We start from the raw sequence: 20497 nt of genomic DNA, 5'->3' as shown, positions 1-20497 counted from the left end.
CCCACCTCCTTCTGCCTCCCTTCACCACCTCCCTCTCACCCGTCCACGTCGTCCCCACACCCCTCCCGCTCCTCTGGCGTGGGCGGTCCGACAAGGCGCATGCGCCACAGGAAGCACCTCTCGTTAGCCAAGGCAGGGAAGCTACGGGCGGCTTACACAGCGAGCAAGGCGAGCAAGCGCGAGGCACGGCTGAGGGCCATCGCACTCGCCTCGGTGCACAGGCCAGATCGGGCGACGCTTGTCGCTGCGGGCCTGCTCCCAGTCCTTGCCCATGCGCTGGCCTCGGCCCATGCCCATCCGGATCCCCAGCTGGGAACCCTCCTCGACACGCTCCTGCTCTACACTGCAGAGTCCGAGTCGGCGAGCGAGCTGGCCGCTGCTCTCGACGTCGCCCCGCACCTGCTCCGCCTTGTCCGCGAAGCCATGCCTGATGTTGCGGCGGCATCGCTCCCGCACGCCGATCTTGCTTCGCGCTTCATCGCCCTCCTCCGCGCCCTCCTCGCTGCCGCGCCGCCGATCCACGAGGCGCTCTTCCGCGCCAAGGCCATCGCCGTTGTCCTCGGCCTCCTTCCGGACGCTCTCGCTGCCGTCCCGGACCACCGCCTTGTCAGCTACGCCTTTGCGCTCCTCGCCGATCTCTCGGCCTTTAACTCGATTGCCGCCGCCTGGGCCTCGGACAAAGCCCTTGTCCCGCCGCTCCTCGATCTGGTCAACTCCCTTTGCCTCGACCCGGCCTCCCGTCAGATGGCTGCCTACGCCGTCCTCAATCTCGCCCGCTGCCGCCAGGCCCACGCCTCGCTGGTGGCATGTGGCCTTGTTCCGGCCCTAGTGGCCGCTCTCACCTCGGCCGAGCTCCGCGTTGCGCTCACCGACGACGCGCTCGTCTCGATTGCACTCGCCCTTGGCGCCCTCGCCGACTCGCCTCAGGGCATAGCCGGCGTCTCGGGCTCGGCCGCCATTCCGACGCTGTGGGCCGTTCTCGGCGGCCTCGACGCCAAGCCTGACGTGGCCGTCCACGTCATGCGCGCGCTCTCGGCTGTCTCAGCCGTCGATGCCGCCTCCGACTTTGATCCAGCCTCGCTGCTGCCGACCCTGCTCCGCCATCTTGTCGTTGGTGGGCCGCCGACAGTCCTCGCCGAGGTCACCTCCATCCTCGCCTTTTCCGGCTACCCGGCGTCGGTCGCTGAGCAGGTGGCAACCTTTGCCCTCGCCCAGTTGGCCTGCCGCAACACTCCGCGCCCGCTCGCCGACTCGTGCTTTCGCCTCCTCTACCGTTCCTCAGTCCTCCTCCCGGAGCTTGTCCTCCCGCTCGTCATCCCTGGCCTTCTCGCCAACCTTGCCGCCATGGTCTCTGGCTCGTACGTCCTGCACCAGGCGAGCAAAGCCCTGCTACAGCTTGTTCGCGGCCGACTCGCCGGGCCGCGCAAGGACGAGCTCCCGCCGGCTGCCGTCGACGAGCTTCTGGACGTGCTCTTCGACTCGGAGCCGAGCCTTGTCTCGCTCTTCCCAGCCTACTTTGCCACGCTCCTTCCATCTGCTGCACTGCAAGCGCCGCAGACGCCGAGCCATGCAACAGGCACGCCGTTCCTCGCCCTCCCAGGTGCGCCGTCTCGTCTTCTCCCATCATCGGCCGGTTTGGACGGCGACGACTCTGACGCGTACTCGTACTCGTCGATGACTGACGACGACGCGTCCTCCGTCTACTCGTACGACATGGACGCGCTCGACAACCGGATCCGGATCAAGCGGAAGCCGCGGAAGCGATTCAAGCGCCGCCGCGCCACCGTCGACACCGTCGCCGACCGGCTCCGCCGCGAGCAGAAGCGCCAGAGCCGGTTGCGCCGCACGAGGAACGCCTCGCGCGCCCGCCAGCTCGACCGCCGCACCGTATTTGGCCTCGGCGCCGCGTCGACGGCTCTTTTCGACCCGACCGACGACAAGCTTGTTGACCTCTCGGCCCACCGCCAGGAGCTCCTCGCCGAGCCGCCGACTCCGGTTGGCACCGCCCCGATCAAGGACTTTGTCATCACCCTTGCTCTTGCTGATCTCGACCTCCACGTTTGTCTCGTCGACCTCCTGGTCATCCTCGCCTCTCACCCGCGGGCCGTGCTCCGGCTCGAGACCTCGGACGTTGTCGTCGTTATCCTCCACACCTGGAGCTCGGTCGCCAATCTGCTTGCCTCGGTCCGGCCGCGGTCGGACGACGCCACCGTTCTCCGTAAGCTGCTCAAGGCGCTCATCGCCCTCGTTGACGCCATGCTCCGTGCTAGGCCCAAGTACATGGCGCACGTCCTGTTTTTTGCGATCGACGAGTCCGCACCCGGCCCGGCCAAGGCCTTTTCCGGCTATGCGCCCGTCGCCCTGCCCCGGCTCGCTGCCGCCGTTCTCCGCATCTGCATGATGGAGCCGGAGACGGAGCTGCTGGACGTCCTCACCTCGCTCCTCACCTTTATGGCCACCCACACTGCTGTCCTCCCGCTCTTGCTCAGCCTAGGCGATGGTGGCTCGATTACCGCCGGCTTTATCTTTCACGTTGTCGAGCGAGTCTTGGGCCGCTGCCTCGAGCACTCGCTCGCCCACACCGCCATGGACGACTACAGATTTGCGCTCGGCGTCGCCGCCCGCCTCGCCGCCCTCGCCTACGAGCTGCTGCTGGCGGTCTCTGTCACCGCGCCGTTCTTTCGCGACCCAGAAAACCGCGTCGTTGTCGGCGTCGTCCAACTCCTTGCCGCCAAGCTTGCCGCGGTCGAACCGTTTGAGCTTGCTGATACCCCGCTGCTTCTTGCCCTTCTCGGCCCGGTCTGGCTTCTCTCTAGGCTATCACGCTACGCGTCGGCAACACTGCATGCCCCACATGCCGACGGCTTGGCAGCCTGGATCCGGCTCCTCCGCGCCGCGGCTCGCAAGGGCTCCAAGCTTGCTCCGCTCCCGCTGCATCTCATTCTCGGCATCCTCGCCAACTTGGCCGCCGTGCCATCCATTGCCCGCGCCATGCTTGACTCGCCCATCTTTGCTGACGCACTCACTACTGTTGCCCGCTCGCGGCCTACCTCTCAGGTGGTGTTTCTTACCACCGCCATCGTCCGCCGCCTCGCTCCGACGCCAGAGACCCTGCCTGCTGCCCTCTCCTGGCTCACCGAGCGTATGGCCACCGTCCGCGACGACGACGACCCCGAAACCAGCGAGCTCGGCACTGTCGCCGCCGAGCAGGTCCGCGTCCTCTTGAGGACATCTGCCCGCGTCGACGCCGCCGAGCTCTCCGCCCGTCGCAAAACCGTTCTCGACGGCCGCTTCGTCTATCCGGCCGGCCTCATGTCGAGCGTCACCTACAAGGCCATGCACGACCCCGACTGGGCCGATGCCAAGCTTCCGCCCGATTCGAACGTCGTCGCCTTCGTCGATGCCGCCTTTAAGGCCTCTCTCCGCCGCAATCACAAGCCGAAACAGCCGTAGCCCCCCCCCCCCCCCCCACACACACACACACACACACACACACACCGCCCACCGCCGGCCGCCGGCCGCCGGCCGCTCGCTGACCATCAACCAGAGAGACAGAGCCACACTTGACTCGACCCCCTTTAACCATGTCGAGCGGAGCACCTTCGGACCCCCTGTCGTGCCGGATGTACGAGAAGAAGTTCCCAGACATTGACGAGCCTGTGATGGTCAACGTGCGGTCTGTGGCGGAGATGGGTGCCTACGTTGCCCTCCTCGAGTACAACAACATCGAGGGCATGATCCTCCTCTCGGAGCTCTCCAAGCGCCGCATCCGCTCCATCCCCAAGCTCATTCGCGTCGGCCGTAACGAGGTTGTCGCCGTCCTCCGCGTCGACAAGGAGAAGGGTACGCCAACCTTTCCACTATCCCCCCTCCCCCTTCTAACCACCTCCCTTCCCCTCCCCCTCCCCCCATGCCCATCCCTCCCTCCCTTCTCAACTTGCCGAGCATGGCTCGTCGAACGCCCATCAGACACCCCCCCCACACACACACGCCACAATCTCCCCCTACACACACCCCTACACACACCACATCCTCCGGTTTACATACCCACTGTCACACACAAGATGATGTGGTTTGAAAGGGGGGGGGGGGGTCGGTGGTATGCGTGCATGGAGGTGGGACGCTGGGGATGTGGTGGCTTTCGCCTTGGCTCATTGGTGTGGCCAATTTTCTGTCGGCCGACCAAGATGGCTGATGATGATGATGATGATGATGGTTGTGGTGGTGGTGGTGGTGGTGGTGGTGGGAATGGGAACGGAATGGTGGAATGCAGAGTGTAGTGTGCAGAGTGTGGACTCACCACGGTAATGTCCGGGAATGGTGCAGGCTACATTGATCTCTCAAAGCGGCGTGTGGAGGAGAAGGACATTGCGCAGCTGGAGGAGAAGTACGCAAAGTCCAAGGAGGTGCACACCATCATGCGGCAGACGGCCAAGGTGACCGGCAAGGTGCTGGAGGACCTGTACGTCCAGTTTGGCTGGCCTCTCTACAAGAAGTACGGACATGCGTACATCGGGTTCTGCAAGGCCATCCAGAACGAGGAGGAGGTCTTTGGCGAGTTTGACATTGAGCCCGAGGTCTACGAGACGCTCATGAAGATGATCCGCCGCCGGCTCACCCCGTCTGCCGTCCGCCTCCGGGCCGACGTCGAGGTCTCGTGCGACACCTACGAGGGCATCGAGGCCATCAAGCGTGCCCTGCGTGCTGGCGAGATCTCCGCCGCAGACCTGCCCTCGGACGGCGACGACGCCGCCGCAGACGACGACGGCGATGCCGACGCCCAGGTCTCAGTCAAGCTCGTCGCCCCGCCGCTCTACGTCTTCCTCACCACCGCCAACAACACCGACAAGGGCACTGCGCTCCTCAACGAGGCCATCGCACGCACCAAGGCTGTCATCGAGGAGGCCGGCGGCAAGATGAACCTCAAGATCCCGCCGCGCGCCACTTCGGAGCGCGACGAGAAGGACTTTACCGCCCTCCTCAAGGATCTCGAGCGCGCCAACGCCGAGGTCGACGGCGACGACTCTGCCGACGACGAGGAGTAGACCACGTAAAAATGCAAGACCAAAGCTCTCCCATGCCTGACGGCCGCCACGCCAAATCGGGCGGCGCCACCACCAGACCATACCCACGCCAGCCACACCCGGCAACTCCCGCCCGACCGAACCCCCCGCCACCGCACTCGGACTCCGGCCCGCCGCCATGTCGAACAATGCCTCTGGTCGGGCAGCGAGCCTGTCGCGGACGCTAGCCGGCGCGGGGCAGGGCGAGCGGCGCGGGCGAGAGCGCGAGCGGGAGCCGAGCAGGCGGCCGGGAGACGCCAGCCGCGCCGCCAGGCATCGGCCGCTGGTCCTCCATCCATACCACACCGATGACCACACACTGTTCGAGGTCGAACTAGGCAATGAGCAGACCTCACTCCTCACTCATCAGGTCCCGCTCTATGCACAAGACGACGAGGTCGGCTCCGGAAACAGCTCCACAGCACCGCGGCTGGCACCATCAGGCGGCGGGTCGCCACGGCTGATCATGCCGCGGCGGAAGCGGCACAAGATCCCGCGGTTTATCACCCAGTATCTGCTCGTCTGGTCGGTGCTGTGGCAAGCTGCGCTCATGCTCATCTTGACACTGACAGAGGCCGGATCGTCGACCTCGGGCTCGCACGCCGCGTCTGTCGATATTGGCATCGGCGTCCTCGTCGTCTTCCAGTCAGTCATGCTCCTGGCCATCGTCATGACCTCGATCAAGCTAACCAAGCAGCTGCTGCATGGCTCGGCCACAGGTGTCTTCCTTATGCAGTCCTATCTCTCCACTGTCCTTCTCTTTGCCGGCGTCTACACCCTACTGTATCGCATCCGCCCCTCGTCCTTCCGCGGCCTCCCCGCCTCGTTTGCTCACGAGACTACCGACGGCTCCGAGCTCAGCCACTCTTCCACCTACGCGGCCACCTTTATCCGCATGCTCTACTTTTCGCTCACCGCCATGACCACCGCCGGCTTTGGCGACATCGTCCCTGCCGTGTGGTACACCTACTTTGCCGTCTCACTCCAGCTCCTCATCTCGGTCGTCTACACCGCCGTCATCTTTGCCCGCGGCGTCGAGGCTCTTTCGCGTGCTCATCAGGCCCGCGCTGCCGCTGAAGCTCGCGCGCAGGGCTTTCTCTCCACAGGCAGCCATGGCTTTCTTGCCACCGGTGCCCATCTGGTCTAGGAACCGCGTCACGCATGACCGCATCGTCTCTACCGCCACCACCACCGCCATCATCACCGCCATACACACACACACACACACACACACACACACACACACACACACACACACCATACACACGATCGCAGTGCTCTCGCAGCAGTCACCATCGTGTCGTCGTGTCGCCCGCTCAAACCAAAGTCGGGCGCCGCCCTCCACGACCCACGCCAACCCCACACTTCCATACTCGCACACTCCTCCCCCCCATCCCCCTTCCTCCACCCATGGGCTTCACTCCATGGTCCAGCACATGGCTACGGGTGGTGCTGGTGGTGCTGGCGGTGCTGGTCTGCCTCCAACTCGCTCTGGCGCCGTCGTCCGCCCCGGCAACCTCGCACGAGTCAGCCGAGCTTCTCGCACGTGCCACTGATGGCACGCACTCAGGCTCGGATAGTCGAGACAGCAGCTCTGGTGGAGAGAGCAAGTCGAGTGGGCAGAGCAACTGGCGAGACGGATCTGACGCGGAGCGGAAGAAGCAACTGGCTCGGCAGCAAGAGTGGGCCCGGTGGAGCAAAGCCGGATCACGCCCGCTGCCCGAAACGCTGAAGAACGGCGCCGATGCTGCTGTCACGTCGGTCCCGCAGAGCCACATCGAGTTTGCGGTGGACTTTACGCCGTCTGACTGGTTTGCTTTTGTTCGCATCCAGAAGACGGCGACCAAGACCTTTACCGCAGTCCTCCGGGCGGCTGTGACGCACGCGTTCGGCCTGCAGCCGATGCAGTGCAGGCAATCGTTCTGCGTGACCAAGACCCGCGATCTTCCGACCAACTGCACCCACTTTCGCAATTGCGTCGAAGCCATTGCTCCGCTCACCTCGTACTCACACGTCATGCGCTGCCGCCTACTTGTCGAGCCGCATGCAGACTACGCCGACCTCCTCCGCCCGTTTGTAGCCCATCGTCGCGGCGTACCCTACCGCCGCCCGGCATGCATCCTCCCGGAGGTTTACCCCATGCCCGACTCGGAAGTTGTTGGCTACAGCGTGATGCTCAACGCGTCGATGGCGCTCTCGCCCATTGTTCCGCCACCACCGCTCCGTCCCAAAGGTCAGGGAAAGCGGGCGCTGCTGTCGATGGCACGGCCGGCCAACAGCGCGTGGGGCGAAAGTCTCGACAAGTTTGCCGTGAAAGCGCAGATGGATCAGGCCGACGCCATGAACCGCGTCCTCGCCGGTCCGCCGCTCCACACCAACCTCCGCGAAGCCTACCTGCGCGCAGCGCAGGAGAAGGTGGAGGAAGGCACGGAACCCGGCGCACCGCGCAACATCACCCGCGCCCGCGAGCTCGCTGAAGAACGCGCGTGGCGCGTCTGGACCATCCGCCAGTGCCGCTCGCTCCTTCTTGCTACCATGCTGCGGCACCCACTTGACCGCGTCATTTCCGAGTACAAGTTTAACGCCGGCCAGGACTGCATCTGGGATTCGGGCCTGATCGCACCGGGTGCGCCCACCCGTGACGGCTGCGCGGCATACGTCACCGAGCCAGCCAACGCTGTCGGAGCCTCGAACCGCATGACTTCCATGCTCGCTGGCCACTCGGACGCCCATCCCCATGAAGTCTACCCCTCGCCAGACGCCATGCTCGAGATGGCGTGGAAGCATGTGGCGTCCATGGCTTTCGTAGGCATTGCCGAGCGGTTCAACGACTCGCTCGTCCTCCTCTCCTGTCGTGTCGGCATCGACGCCCACAATCTCGGCGTCGCCTTTGCCTCGCACTCGCTTGTTGCCAACAAGACCGATGGCATGCGCCTCTTTGACGTTGACGACGAGCTTGCCGCCCTTGTCCTTGCCCACAACGCCCTCGATCTGCAGCTCTACACACGTGCGCTTGCGCTGTTTGAGCGCCAGCTCGCCCACTGCCTCGCCACCCGGCCCGACGTCGTCGCCGACTTTCGCGCAGGCATGGCTGCACCTTCCATGCGCCATGTCGAACTCCCGGACGATGGCTGGGATGCAGGCTTGGCAAGCGAATATGGCGCAGCGCCAACTCCACACCCCGGCGACAACTTGGAGCCGGGCGAGGTGTAGCCGGCCGCCCGCCGCCGCGCGCGGCCGCTCTCGCTCAGTGCCCGTTGAGTGACCAGTCGTACGCTGCGTAGCTGAGCGAGACCTGCTCGCCACGCTGTGCGGCTGCAAGTACCGCAAGCACATCGGCCTCGGGAGACTCAGAGCTGCGAAAGAGCTGGTCTGAGCGCTCGGCGAGCCAGCTCACCACCGACGGTGCAAAGTCGCACGCATACCACTTGAAGATCGACGAGAGCTCAAGCGCTCTTTCGCCGACCGCGCGCACGCTCTGGCTGCAAAAGTTGGCCGCCGCTGCGTCGAGGCCAAACTCGAGATTCCGCGAGGTGAATACCCGGATCGGCGGGCACGAGACTGCGCCGCAGACCAGGGCAAAGTGGATACGGGGGTCGACCGGCCGCATCCGCGCCGCCAGCGCCGCGAGCTGCGGCCTGCGAGCCACGTCGAGTTGCGAGCCGCGGAACCACGGCGCAGGGTGGACCGCGTTGCCGCGCAGCACGCCATGCTCGATGTCGTCAAGCGAGAGGAGCTCCCCCCCAATGCGGTACGCCGACTGGGCAAAGAACGAAGTGCGCTGAGCCATGTCGCCCGGCGCTCCGCGCACAACTGTCGCATGAATGACGATCGCGTTGTATAAATTGATAAACGTGGCCTTGACCTGGTCGTCCGTCAGATCGCAGAGCTGGTCGACTGTGACCTCGTCCGCCAGCCGCGCCACCTCTGCCACATACTGCCCAAACGCCGTCGACGCCCGCATCGACGCGTAGTCGACCTGCCGCCCGTCGTCCGACAAATGATCTGCGTACAACGTCAAGACTGCACCGTTGATCCGCCGTGCGAGCGCCGCTACATCCAGCCTCTCCCGCGACGCGTCTCCTTCTCCGTCATCATCAAGCGCCACCGCCACGTCGTCCATTGCCACACCGTCGTCGGTCTTCTCGTTGCTCTCCCAGTTGTCGCTCTCGTTCGCCCATCGGTAACGCCCGAGCTCTCGGTCACGCTGACGCTTTCATCTGAGCTCGACGCTCCTTGACCATGGCTCACACCCGTAGCACCCGGCTCGTTGAGCACGATCATGCCCGCGCGGACCGGCCGGAGAACCTGGCGAGCGATGCGCAAGGAGCGGCCGAGCGGCGTCGACCACAGGCAGGCAAGAACAAGCAGCAGAGCCACGACCACACCGCAGACACAGAAGCCCACAATGAGCAGTGAACCGGCCATACCAAAGGCGAGTTTTGAGAGAGGTAAGTGGTGAGTGCTATGTGAGACGTGTCCACCTGCCGGCTCTGGATAGCGTTGCCTGTGGGCACCTTGACCAGGAGCGAACTCGTGCCTCCATGCCGACCTCCCTCTGCGACGCCACCACCGTCCTTCCCGGCCCGATCATCCACCACCACATATCAACGATGCGTGCAGTCGATGACTAAGCATCACACACGCTCTGCACCCGCTCATGTCCACGCTGTGTCCACGCGCCCCATGCCCAGCCGATGCCAATCGCCACCAAGCTCATCGACCAAAGCCACCGACCAATGACAGCCTCGCCTGCCTCTCACCCCTCTTTCCACACCACCTCACCACCACCACCACCACCACCACCACCACCACCACCACCACCACCACCACCACCACTCGGTGGGCCACCCATCCCCTCTCCCGCTCTCTCCTTTCAAAGCCCAACCAACCCCCCAACCCCCCAACCCCCCAACCCCCCCCCCCCAACCACCACCACCCCGTCACCTGTCACGCGTCGCGTGCGAGCAGGGCGCACACGTCTAGGCTGAATCCACCGGGGGGAGAATGGTCAAATGCGGCGGCCGGTGTGGCATGCCGTTGAAGCAAGGTCAACCAATGCTAGCAGCATGTGGTCGTAAATGGCATCCGGCTTGCTTTGTCTGTGTCAAATGCCGCAAGCCCTTCCCGGATGGCGCCTTTGTCGACGTCAAGTCCGCTCCGTTCTGTGCCTCATGCTATTCGGCTCATCACGGGGAGCCGTGCAAGCGATGCGGGAAGACTGTGCTCGGCTCCATGTTGCGAGCATGTGACAATGCCTTTCATCCGGCCTGTTTCGTCTGTTTCGGCTGTGGCAAGCCTTTTGCCGGTGGCGCGTACTTTGCCCTCGAGGGCGCGCCGTATTGCCGAGCCGACTACGACGCGCTCGTCGCCCGCCAGTGTGTCGCCTGCGGACTTGTCATCCGCGATCCGAATCCTGTTGCAGTCCGGGCGGGCCTCTTCCACGTCGCTTGCTTCAAGTGCCGCATGTGCAAGGCCGAGCTTCCGCGCGGGCCGAGTTTGAGGACACCAAGATTGGTGCGCTCTGTGACGCGTGCTCGGTCAATCATCGTAACTCGGTCCACGTCTCGGCCATGGGCGGTGCGCCGGTGACGGCATCAGCCTCGACCGGCCGCCGCAAGTCCAAGCCGCGGATTCGGGCTACCGGTGGTAAGCGGCGCAAGCGCATCACACCCCTGGCGTCGGTCGCCATCCCACTCGCGCTCGTTGCCTCTGAGCCGTCAACCAAGGTCCTCCGAACCCAATGTGTCAAGGTGTGTGCGGACGCCAAGGATGCACAGGCGACATTCATCGACGCGCTCGACGAGCTTGTTCCGCTTGTGGAACCCAGCTCCTCCGCTGAGCTACTGCCGGCCACTGTCCACACCATCAAGCTGCTGAAGACGCTACTCGCGGTGCTTGATGACGGCCCGCCGGGCTTCAACACCTACGAGCTGTCATCGCTGGCGTCGGCGACGCTGGTTGTGGCCAAGACTGCTATTGTGGCAGCTCGCGGCGACGAACCGCATGCATCGGACGGCGAGGTCGTCGAGAGCGCCGTCCCCACCTCGTCTTTTACCGCGCTCAAGGCCCAGCTCTCGCGGCTGCGCACCTGCGCATGCGCGACGGTCGACAACTTTGGCATGCATGTGGCGAGTGCGCTGCAGCGGGCGGTGATCAATGCCGTCAACGCCGCAGGCACAAATCCGCTGGTCGAGACAGTATCGCTGAGCGTGTGCGGAGGGAAAAAGTCTGTGGTCCCCAACCCGCTGGAGATGGTTTTTCACGTCGCGCCGGCATCCGAGCCGTCGACATATCGCGACTATGCCGAGCTGTTTCTCATCCCGCTCGACACGCTGAACGGCGACGAGTACGTGCGACAAGAGGTCATGTTCGAGTTTGTCTCGTCCGAGGTGCAGTTTGTGACCGACCTCGAGCTGCTGATCAACGTCTTTGCACACCCACTCCGCGAGTTGCCCGAGGTTCTGGAGAGCGAAATGACGGCCTCGATCTTTGCCAACGTCGACGACCTGCTCACATTGCACACGGCGCTCCTCGCCGATCTACAGGCGCGGCAGCTGAGCGCGCCGACGGTCGGCGCCATTGCAGACATCCTTGTCCCACATATCCGCGCCCTCGCTGCAGCCTACTCTGAGTACTGCGGCAACCACCCACGCTCGATCTCGAACCTTAAGCGGGCATGTCTCGGGCGGACCGGATCCAAACTGCGCAGGTTTCTGGACGAAGTGGGCGATTTGACACCGCTGCGGCGGCTCCCGCTGGAGGGCTACCTGGTCAAGCCCGTCCAGCGGCTTTGCAAGTATCCGCTTCTCCTCCGCGAGTTGATCAAGGCAACGCCACCGGAGGCGCCGGGTCTCGAGCTGCTGAGCAAGGCCCACGCCCTTCTCGACGCGCTTGTCCAGCGGGTCAACGACAACAAACGCGTCGCCGATGAGCAGCGCCGGCTAGAGCAGTTGCTCGACGCTATCGACGGCTCCGACTCGCTGCTTCTCTCGGCGGCGCCGTGCGTCATCCAGGACGGGCTCCTGGTCAAGCGAACCGGCTCAAAGACCGAGGAGCGACTCATGGTGGTCCTCGACTCGACGCTGCTCTGGGCCAAAAAGTCGCTCGTCGGCCGCAAGACGTATTCCATGCGCAAGCACTTTCCGCTCTCGGCCGTTCTTGTCGAGGATATGAAGGACACTCCCACGCTTGCCAACGTCTTCCGCCTCCGGACCGCCGAGAAAGAGTACGTGTGGGAGGCGCCATCCCACAAGGTCAAGATCGAGTGGATCCTCAACATCTCCGAGGCCCGCAACAAGTTCCTTGCCCGCCACAATATGCTCCCTCTCTCGGCGCCGCCGTCATCGTCGGGCCCGTCGTAGCTACGCGCGCCGATGACGCCGCCGCTTGGCCCATCCGTCGCGCAGGAGCGAAGCGGTGTGAAGCCCGCCGAATGGGCTCTCCGGCGCGACGAGCTCGACTGCAAACGCGCTGCTGAGCTCATCGCTCGCGCACCACTTGTCCAGCCGCTTTCGGAGGCGGTAGCGGCGGTTGGCAAGGTAGGTGTCGAGCGCCGCAAGAGTCATCCCGGTCTCGGCCATCAGCGCCTCCTTTTGCCCTGCTGTTGGGTATGGGTTGTCTGGATGGTGGAAGAGCCAGCGGGTGACGGCGGCGGCGGCCGACCATGGGATCTTCAGCGGGCGCGCAAACGAGATCTTGGTCTGGACTGCCTTCTCTATACGATCCAACAGGACGCCGACCGCGCCGGCAACCATCCGCGCCGCGCGGTCGAGCGCCGCCCGCCCCGTCCTGTCACTCACAGAGTCCCACAGCTCGCGCAACTGATTCACCCTCTGCGCATACTGGACTTCAAGGTGCTTGACTTGGACAAGAAACTCATCGTTGAGAACTCCATCGTAGATGCTGCCTTCTCCGTACACGATCTCGCCCAGGTCGAGCACAACCAGCTGCTTCGGTGCTGGCTCCAAGGTCGAAGCCATGTCAAGCTGCCCGCGCCGAGAGCCAAGTGCCACCGCCACTAGCAAGCGAGGCACACGTCGTCCAGCAATTTCCTTTTAAAGGCCAAAGTCTCCACCACTTTCCATCCATGCTCACACGTACCATGTTTGCGATCGCTACGATCGTCAGAGGCTGCCGAGTCGCCGCCGGCATCACGTCCGGGTTGCGGCTGACCGAGTCGGCCGGCGAGCGACCGCCCGACTCGGCCATCCGACACTTTGGGCACTCGGGCAAGGAGAGGAGGGAACGGGGGCACACCCGTCGCGGAGTGAACCCAGGCAGAGTCAGTCAGGGCTAAACGAGGTTAGAGGTAGACAATGCTGCGGAGTGCAAGCAGTGTCGTGGGCGCGGTGCGCGCAAGCGGAGCGGCGGCTTGGGCGGGGCCAGCGGCGGCAGCGGCGGTGACGGCGTGTGTGGGGCGGCGGGCGGCGTCGGGCGACGCGGCAGGCGGCAGCGGGATGAGCCTGGACGAGGCGGCCGAGGCAGCACGGGTGGTCAACGCTCGGAAGCACACGCTGGAGCGGATGCACTATCGGGCAGCCATGCACAAGCTGCACCAGGATGCGGTCTCGGCCCTGGGGGCCTGGCGCGAGTCGGCGGCCAAGGCCGCAGCCGAGCGCTCGCGCCGCATCGCCGCAAAGTCGGCGGAGCGGTCGGCCATCTTTGCCCAGCTGCGCGAGGCGCGGCGGGCGGCCAAGCAAGCTGAGGAGACCGAGCGGCTGGAGGTCCAGGAACGCCTGAACGTGGAGAAGGAGCGCAAGTACGCCGCACGCTCCGAGGCGCGCATCGCCGCCCTCGAGGCTATGCTTCAGCGGCTGGATGCCTCGTCGCGCGCCTGGGCCCAGCCCGACGAGCTGGAGAACTTTATCGATGCCAAGCTGCAGTACCTGACCGCCCACGACGGCCTCTTTCCTTTTGAGCTGGAGGAGGTCAAGGCCCGTCGCGCCGAGCGCGCGCCGTTCACTCAAGGCCAGCGCCCGCCGCAGCGGCGCGGCCAGCGCGGTGCCGGCGCACGCGGTGCCAACACACGCGGTGCCAATGCACGCGGTGCCAACGCTCGTGGCCCTGGCGCACGTGGTCCCGGCGCACGTGGCCCTGGCGCACGCGGCCCCGGTGCCCGTGGCCCTGGTGCCCGTGGCCCTGGGGCACGCGGCCGGCCGCAGCACCAGGCACGCGGCGGCGATGGCGCCCGGCGCCCGCGCGGCCAGCACCAGCAGCGGACAGGTGGACGTGGGGGCACCGGAGGCCAGGGCGGTGCTAGCCGCACGACTGCCGGCCGCAACGAGTAAAAACCAGTGTGAGCGCGTTGATGCGATGCAGCAGAGTGCGCTGCGAGCGGGCGCGGCAGTTTGGCCGGCTTCGGGCGACCTCTGCTCGGCAGGCAGACCTGTCTCCGGCAACCTGCGGGCGGACGGAGGCACAGCAGAGAGAGACCGAGCAGACAGTCATGGCCTTTGAGCTGAGCGAGTCTGACCCAGACCATGGTGCTACCCTACCGTATGCAGCTGGTGGTGGTGGTGGTGGTGGTGCCGGTGGCCAGCCCTTTGCCCTCTCCGAGTCGGACGACGGCGCCGCCGCAGGCGACGGTGGCCCCTTTGCCCTCTCCGACGACGAGCCTGGCCATGGCGGTGCTGCTGTGGGTGGCGGTGCCCAGTTTGAGCTGTCGGATGATACGCCTGGCCATGGCGGCGCTGCTGTGGGTGGCGGTGCCCAGTTCGAACTGTCGGATGATACGCCTGGCCATGGCGGCGCTGCTGTGGGTGGTGCCCAGTTCGAACTGTCGGACGACGGTCCGATGCAGGCGGCGCCTGCTCCAGCTGGCAGCGGTGCCCAGTTTGAGCTGTCGGACGACGGTCCGATGCAGGCGGCGCCTGCTCCAGCTGGCAGCGGTGCCCAGTTTGAGCTGTCGGACGACGGTCCGATGCAGGCGGCGCCTGCTCCAGCTGACGGTGGTGCCCAGTTTGAACTGTCAGACAATGGGCAGGCCGCCATCAAGGCCACAGAAAAGAGTCAAGCTGCAACCGCCCTACAGACTGGCCTTTCAGACAACCGCCCCACACCCGCACAAGCCGCCCCGCAGACCAACACACTTGCGCCGGCAAACAAGGCCAAGTCACCTGCGGCAACCGCCACCTCGACCAGAGACAACGAGGCTGTGCGCCGCAAGGCGGCCATGCGCAAGCGCCGCGAAGACGTCCGTCGGCTCAAGCTCCTCGAGTCAACGGTCGGCACTACGCTCCGCGCGCGCAAGGTATTTGCCCAGAAGCAAATGGCTGCTGCCATCAACTCGCGCGAGCAGCAGTGGCTCGCTCGCAAGAAGGTTCTCGTTCAGATGGAGGAACAGGCCCGCCTTGAGGCCATCCGTGCTGAGCGCGAGCGCCAAAAGTCCGCTCGCCAGCAGCAGCGGACCGCTGCCGCGGAAAAGCGGCTCGACAACAAGGTCATCAACATGCAAAAGAAGCAGCAAGAGACCCAGTTTTCGGCTGCACGCGCAGAAGCCTCCGCCCAGCGCGTCCAAAAGTCGCGCCAGCTCCAGTCACAGTACGCCATCACTAAGGACCGCATCGCCAAGCAGAACGCCGAGCGCAAGCGCAAGCGCCTCCGCGCCACACGCAAGGCTGCCCGCGCGCACAGGCTCTCCATGGAAAGAGCCCGTGCCGACGCCGAGGCCGAACGCCAGGCCCGCGTCGCCCGCGTCGCCACCCTCCGCGCCGAGAAAAAAGCCAAGGCCGATGCCGCCCGGGCAGAACTCGAAGCCATGCTCAGCCCAGCCCGCGCTGACTCGCTGCCGCGCCCGGCCTCTGCCGCAGACATGCCCCCGCCGACAGACGCTTCGGCCTCGGACGTCTCAGGGCTCACCGGCGAGATGGAGCCACTGCAGGCTCTCGCCGTTTCAGAGCACGTCGTTGCCCAGCGCCGCATCGCCTCCATCCGCGCTCGCCTCGACCACGCGCTCCGCGAGCCCGACGCCGTCACCAAAGAGCGTTACCTACGGACCTCGATCTTCAAGTCCAAGAGTGATCGCCGCCACTCGACCGAGACCTCGTCTACCTACCTCGACGCGACGGCGGCCTCGGGCTCGCTCGCTCGCTCGCATGCGTCGACAGCCGCGCCGCCGATGCATTCGTCGCCATCGCTTGCGTCGGTCACCTCGTTCCGCACTCCGCAGAGCCCGCGGGCCACTCCACCGCGCCGTACACGCCCCGCCACGGCGTTGCACTTGTCGAGACGCTTCCTGTTGCCTCGGCCGAGGCCTACGGCACGCCTACGCGCCTCGCACAGCGCTCGTGACGCTGCATCGCGAAAAGCAATTGTGTTTTTACGGCTTGGGTGGATGCATCGATCCCACAGGCACGCCTGCCCGCGACGGCCGGACAGGCCGCGGCGGCGGCACCGGCTCACTGCTCGCCAGCACCGGGTTGACCGGTGGCACCGCGATCGACGGCGACGACTCGCCGTAGCTCTGATGCATGCTGCTCGGAGTCGAACCGTACTGTATCGTGGCCATGTTCGAGTCGTAAGGTGTGACCGGCGGGATGGACGTCGCCGAATCGTTGAATGACACCATTTGCATCTGCGGCGACGAGCCGATGTCCGTCAACTCTACTGACGAGACAGACGCGATAGGACCCTTGCCGTTCGCGCCCTCGCCGGCAAATGTTCCCGACTCTCCCTCGTCTACCATCTCAGACTCGACGAGGGCGTCGTCCATGGCTTCGTCGAGCTCGCGCTTTTCCCTCCGCTGGACAGCGAGGTCGTACACGAACGCGGCAAGAAGTACCGCCAGGTTGATAAAGATGATCGCGGCGATGATGCCACCTGCGCTCGACGACGGCGAGTCCGGATGGTGAAAGACGACGCCAAAGCCAAGAACAAGGATGGCGCTCGCGATCGAGAACGTTTCGAGCAGGTTGTGGATCAACGTGATGTACGGGTAGCTCGAGTGGTGGTCAGCGAGCGCAAACATGAGAACGCACGCGGCAACAAAACCCTGCATCGACGGGAACGACGTGACAAAGAGCATGGCAATCACAACGCCAAACTTGCGCGCCATGATCTTCACCTCCCACCAGTAGTACTGGTCGAGGTATCGCGCCGTGAGGAAGCCGTACCGGACCAGATACTTGCCCCGCTCCATCTTGCGCCGCTTGTACCGCAGGAGGTACCCAATCGCCGCTGGAATGCCGATAGCGTATGCGAGCGAAAAGACAAGAGCAAACGGGAAGTAGTGCCAATACCGGCCCGAGCACGCGTACGATGGATCTGAGTCGAGGGCAAGCACGCCGTCGGCTCCACGGGTGCAGTCCATGTAGCCAAGTGAAATGAGCGCCAGCGGGAGGTACGCCAGTGAAAGCAGCTGCCACCAGCACCGGATGAACACGTGTCGCGCGTTGCGCTTGTTGATCGGGTCAAAGAAGACCTGCGCCATCCCGTACCGCAACCCGGCGAGCACAGGCCACTCCTCGGGCGAGCCCGCAGGTGGCGTGCAGAACCCGGGGAACTGCGCCACAAACGCATCGCCGAATCGAGTAGCAAACCACCGCTGTGGGAGGACAAAGCAGGCGTAGACAAAAGCGTAGACTGCTACAAAGTAGAGCGGGAGCAGCATCGTGAGCAGATACTTGAGGAGATACGGCGACTTTGCTTCGAACGCGCACTCGGGTGCTGCAAGCTCGAGATTAAAGTTGGCAAACGACATGGCGGCAAAGAGCGAGTCGGCGAGCGACGGCCAGTCGATTTCAAACTGGCCAAAGAGCGCCGAAATCTGCAGCGAGTTGAACGCAATCGAGAGCGTGGTGTATTTGACCACGTTGGTCGAGCGCGCGTTGAATACCGCAAGCCCGCCAAGGACAACAATCGAGATCAAGAGCACAAGCACAAAGAGCATGGTCAGCCCGCCCTCGCACTGGTGGCACTTGTTGCGGATCCGGTACCAGCCGCTGTGGCAGTCGGCACACAACCGCCCACGGTGGCCGGCCGCGCACTGCACGCCGCGCCCGCCGGGGCAGAGGCTCCGATCAGCCTTGCACTCGAGAAACAGCTCGGCGCTGGCCGGAAAGTAGCCGGGCGCAGCGTACGGCGCCTCGGTCCCCCCGTCACACACTGCGCCAACAGGGCAACGGGCGCATGGCAGTCCCACACCGACAAGATTGTAGAAACCGACCTTGCATGTGCAGTTTGCAATCAATGCCACCCGCGCAAAGCTAGTTCCCGAGCCGACCGGGCACGGTACGCACGCGGCCTGGTCGTCGTTCGCCGACCGGTAGACGTCGAGCAAGCACGGCTCGCACGGACCAAACTCGGTCTTGGCAAACTCGCCCGGCGGGCAGTTGGCGTAGACCTGGGCGGTGAACGGCGAGTTGGCCAGCGGGATGTTCGCGTGGCCGACCCGGACGACGATGGTGACGGCCCCGCCCTCACCGGCGGAAAACGATGCGGCGTACGTTCCGTCGCTGTTGTCGACCGCCAGCAGCGGCGTCGAGCCCGAGCCGACTTGCAGCGAGACCTCGACGACGTCGCCGCCGGTCGACTTGGCAACGCCAAACACGTCGACGGCGTGGATAGTGAACGAGATGGTGGTCATGCCGGGAGCAATAGCGTCAAGCCCGCTGACGTACGAGTTTTGCGGTGAGATCGGGCCACGCCCCGGCAAGAACACCTCGAGCGGAATCGAGTGCGCCCAGTAGCAAGGCATCGGCTCGAGACACTTGGCGCGAATCGAGAGAGCGGCGGTCGGCTGCGATGAGACAGCAAGGCCGAGGTTGGTAAAAGTGGCGACGCCATTTGCCAACGTCGCTTGCGGCGGCCCGCCAGAAAAGCTCACCAAAGCCGCCGAGTCGACCACGGTGAGCTCGATCACGGTCTCGCTCTCGGTTGCCAGCAATGCGCCGTCGCGCGTGTTGGTGAGGTTGAGAACAAGGTCAAAACTGCCAGCCGTCGAGAGAAGGGCTGGCGGCTGGTTGGAGAAGACCAGCGTGCGCGCGGCTACCATGACTGCCGCACGCTGAAGCCTAAACGCGTTTTCGTGAGCAAGCAGCTCGCGATTGCGGTCCGAGGTGACAAAGACCCGCCGCGAGGTGGCGGTGAGTCCGGTCGGCATCTGCGTACCCTTCTCAAACATAAACGCCACAGCCCGCTCGGACCGAATGGTCGAGCCCGACGACTCGGCCACAACAGCCACGACCTCGGGAGTGAGGCCAGCGTTCTCGGCGTGCGGGTTGACCCACTCGACGGCGACCGAGTCGTCGGTGACGAGTTGGACTGTGCCCGAGAGGCCTGCAGCAAGCGGGTGGTCCGGGTCCACGATGTGGACGTAGATGCTCGAGCCCGGAGCGTACGCGCCATACGAGGTGCCAGACGTTGGGCCAGCAATGCGAACGTGCGAGGCGACCAAGCCGCCCATAAAGACCATCGGTGCCGGCGCAAAGAGGAAAGACTCTTGCAGCGGAGGGACAAAGGTCGACTGGCCAAAGACAATGATATCCTTGTAGAGCCCGTCGTTCGAGTCGGTGCCGATGGCAAACTTGCGGAAGACCGGCATGGAGAGGTTGGCGATGACCTGCTCGGCAAAGAGCGCGCCTCGGGACGGGCCGTAGCCCTCGATGACCAGGTTGGTCGGTTCACGCCACCGCTCAAGGCCAAGCGCGTAAGCACCCGTGTTTGTGCCGTCGGAAAGGAGGTTGACCGAGAAGACCGAGCCTGATGGGTACTGCGTCTGCCCGTTGAAGATGGTGGTTACCGGCTCGACGTACGAGACGAGGTCGTCGGGCGGATCGATCTGCGCTCCGTCCAAGATGTTGATCGTGTCACCGGTGCCCAGATTGATCAGCTCCCAGAAGAACTTCCACTCGTCGACGGCGTCGAGGAGGAACTGCTGGGTGCAGTTGACGCTGGCCGGGTAGTTGGGCACCTCGACAAGGTACACAACTCGTGGCGCGCCCGTAAGATCATACATGTTGATGCCATTGATACAGGGCGATGCCGACACATGCTCCATAACCATCACTACCACCATGACTGCCACAACCACCGTGGCGAGAGCGTGGCCGCATCGGGCGCCGCCCATGATGTTCACCATGAGACAATGCAATGCACGTGGTGAACGTTCGCTGCTGTGGTGCCCCTTTTTTTTGCCAAGCGAGCGCGCGTGCAGAAAGAGCCTGTTCCGTCCACAAGCAGCAGGTGTACGGAGTGGAGAGGGAGGAGGGGAGCGTGCGTGGGGGGGGGGGGGGGGGGGAGGAGGAAAGGAGTGAGAGAGTGAGAGAGTGAGAGAGAAATAAAAGACGGTAGCTCGAGTCTGTGCCGGGCGGTCTTGGTGGGGAACGGTGGTCACGTGGCGGGGGAATGGTGTGGTTGGGTGGTGGAGCGAGGCATGGGCGCTGGTTGGTCGTTCGGCGACTTGGGGGAAAAGGTGAAGGGGGGGGGGGGGGGGT

The 20497-nt window shown here is 64.8% G+C and overlaps 10 protein-coding genes across 10 annotated transcripts; 7 read left to right on the top strand and 3 right to left on the bottom strand.

Annotated features, from left to right (window-relative positions):
- Positions 1 to 53: 53 nt before the first annotated feature.
- AMSG_04937 (uncharacterized protein) lies at positions 54 to 3453 on the top strand (the record flags this gene model as incomplete). The annotated part of the gene is made up of 1 exon (XM_013903147.1): positions 54 to 3453. Exon 1 carries the CDS (start codon positions 100 to 102, stop codon positions 3451 to 3453), a length of 3354 nt encoding a protein of 1117 aa, XP_013758601.1. The 5' UTR covers positions 54 to 99.
- Positions 3454 to 3557: 104 nt separating this feature from the next.
- On the top strand, positions 3558 to 5069 carry AMSG_04936 (eukaryotic translation initiation factor 2 subunit alpha). Its single transcript, XM_013903146.1, has 2 exons — positions 3558 to 3843; positions 4327 to 5069. Exons 1-2 carry the CDS (start codon positions 3585 to 3587, stop codon positions 5043 to 5045), a joined length of 978 nt encoding a protein of 325 aa, XP_013758600.1. The 5' UTR covers positions 3558 to 3584; the 3' UTR covers positions 5046 to 5069.
- A 238-nt stretch (positions 5070 to 5307) lies between these two features.
- AMSG_04935 (uncharacterized protein) lies at positions 5308 to 6269 on the top strand. Its single transcript, XM_013903145.1, has one exon. It carries the CDS (start codon positions 5530 to 5532, stop codon positions 6208 to 6210), a length of 681 nt encoding a protein of 226 aa, XP_013758599.1. The 5' UTR covers positions 5308 to 5529; the 3' UTR covers positions 6211 to 6269.
- Positions 6270 to 6473: 204 nt separating this feature from the next.
- On the top strand, positions 6474 to 8931 carry AMSG_04934 (uncharacterized protein; the record flags this gene model as incomplete). Its single annotated transcript, XM_013903144.1, has 1 exon — positions 6474 to 8931. The coding sequence occupies one exon, from the start codon at positions 6474 to 6476 to the stop codon at positions 8274 to 8276; it is 1803 nt and encodes a 600-aa protein (XP_013758598.1). The 3' UTR covers positions 8277 to 8931.
- AMSG_04933 (glutaredoxin) lies at positions 7627 to 9528 on the bottom strand. The gene has a single exon (XM_013903143.1). The coding sequence runs from the start codon at positions 9184 to 9186 to the stop codon at positions 8311 to 8313; it is 876 nt and encodes a 291-aa protein (XP_013758597.1). The 5' UTR covers positions 9187 to 9528; the 3' UTR covers positions 7627 to 8310.
- A 580-nt stretch (positions 9529 to 10108) lies between these two features.
- On the top strand, positions 10109 to 13125 carry AMSG_04932 (uncharacterized protein). The gene has a single exon (XM_013903142.1). The coding sequence runs from the start codon at positions 10637 to 10639 to the stop codon at positions 12425 to 12427; it is 1791 nt and encodes a 596-aa protein (XP_013758596.1). The 5' UTR covers positions 10109 to 10636; the 3' UTR covers positions 12428 to 13125.
- Positions 12646 to 13045, bottom strand: AMSG_04931 (uncharacterized protein; the record flags this gene model as incomplete). Its single annotated transcript, XM_013903141.1, has 2 exons — positions 12646 to 12684; positions 12713 to 13045. The coding sequence occupies 2 exons, from the start codon at positions 13043 to 13045 to the stop codon at positions 12646 to 12648; spliced, it is 372 nt and encodes a 123-aa protein (XP_013758595.1).
- A 203-nt stretch (positions 13126 to 13328) lies between the features above and the next one.
- On the top strand, positions 13329 to 14369 carry AMSG_04930 (uncharacterized protein). The gene has a single exon (XM_013903140.1). The coding sequence runs from the start codon at positions 13382 to 13384 to the stop codon at positions 14351 to 14353; it is 972 nt and encodes a 323-aa protein (XP_013758594.1). The 5' UTR covers positions 13329 to 13381; the 3' UTR covers positions 14354 to 14369.
- Positions 14370 to 14511: 142 nt separating this feature from the next.
- On the top strand, positions 14512 to 16355 carry AMSG_04929 (uncharacterized protein; the record flags this gene model as incomplete). Its single annotated transcript, XM_013903139.1, has 2 exons — positions 14512 to 16209; positions 16293 to 16355. The coding sequence occupies 2 exons, from the start codon at positions 14512 to 14514 to the stop codon at positions 16353 to 16355; spliced, it is 1761 nt and encodes a 586-aa protein (XP_013758593.1).
- Positions 16356 to 16380: 25 nt separating this feature from the next.
- Positions 16381 to 20292, bottom strand: AMSG_04928 (uncharacterized protein). Its single transcript, XM_013903138.1, has one exon. It carries the CDS (start codon positions 20140 to 20142, stop codon positions 16384 to 16386), a length of 3759 nt encoding a protein of 1252 aa, XP_013758592.1. The 5' UTR covers positions 20143 to 20292; the 3' UTR covers positions 16381 to 16383.
- Between the last annotated feature and the right edge of the window lie 205 nt (positions 20293 to 20497).

The sequence above is a fragment of the Thecamonas trahens genome, assembly GCF_000142905.1.
Source record: "Thecamonas trahens ATCC 50062 unplaced genomic scaffold supercont1.19, whole genome shotgun sequence".
In the NCBI taxonomy this organism is placed as follows: domain Eukaryota; order Apusomonadida; family Apusomonadidae; genus Thecamonas; species Thecamonas trahens.
This window is presented reverse-complemented; position numbering and strand designations above follow the sequence as displayed.

What these genes read in the sequence shown, in the direction of transcription:
- AMSG_04932 (XM_013903142.1), top strand. Translation starts at nt 10,637, where the DNA reads ATGGGCGGTGCGCCGGTGACGGCATCAGCCTCGACCGGCCGCCGCAAG.
- AMSG_04928 (XM_013903138.1), bottom strand. Translation starts at nt 20,142, where the DNA reads ATGGTGAACATCATGGGCGGCGCCCGATGCGGCCACGCTCTCGCCACG.
- AMSG_04933 (XM_013903143.1), bottom strand. Translation starts at nt 9,186, where the DNA reads ATGGACGACGTGGCGGTGGCGCTTGATGATGACGGAGAAGGAGACGCG.
- AMSG_04930 (XM_013903140.1), top strand. Translation starts at nt 13,382, where the DNA reads ATGCTGCGGAGTGCAAGCAGTGTCGTGGGCGCGGTGCGCGCAAGCGGA.
- AMSG_04935 (XM_013903145.1), top strand. Translation starts at nt 5,530, where the DNA reads ATGCCGCGGCGGAAGCGGCACAAGATCCCGCGGTTTATCACCCAGTAT.
- AMSG_04936 (XM_013903146.1), top strand. Translation starts at nt 3,585, where the DNA reads ATGTCGAGCGGAGCACCTTCGGACCCCCTGTCGTGCCGGATGTACGAG. An exon ending in CCGCGTCGACAAGGAGAAGG is followed by an intron (nt 3,844 to 4,326) that starts GTACGCCAACCT and finishes GGAATGGTGCAG; the next exon opens with GCTACATTGATCTCTCAAAG.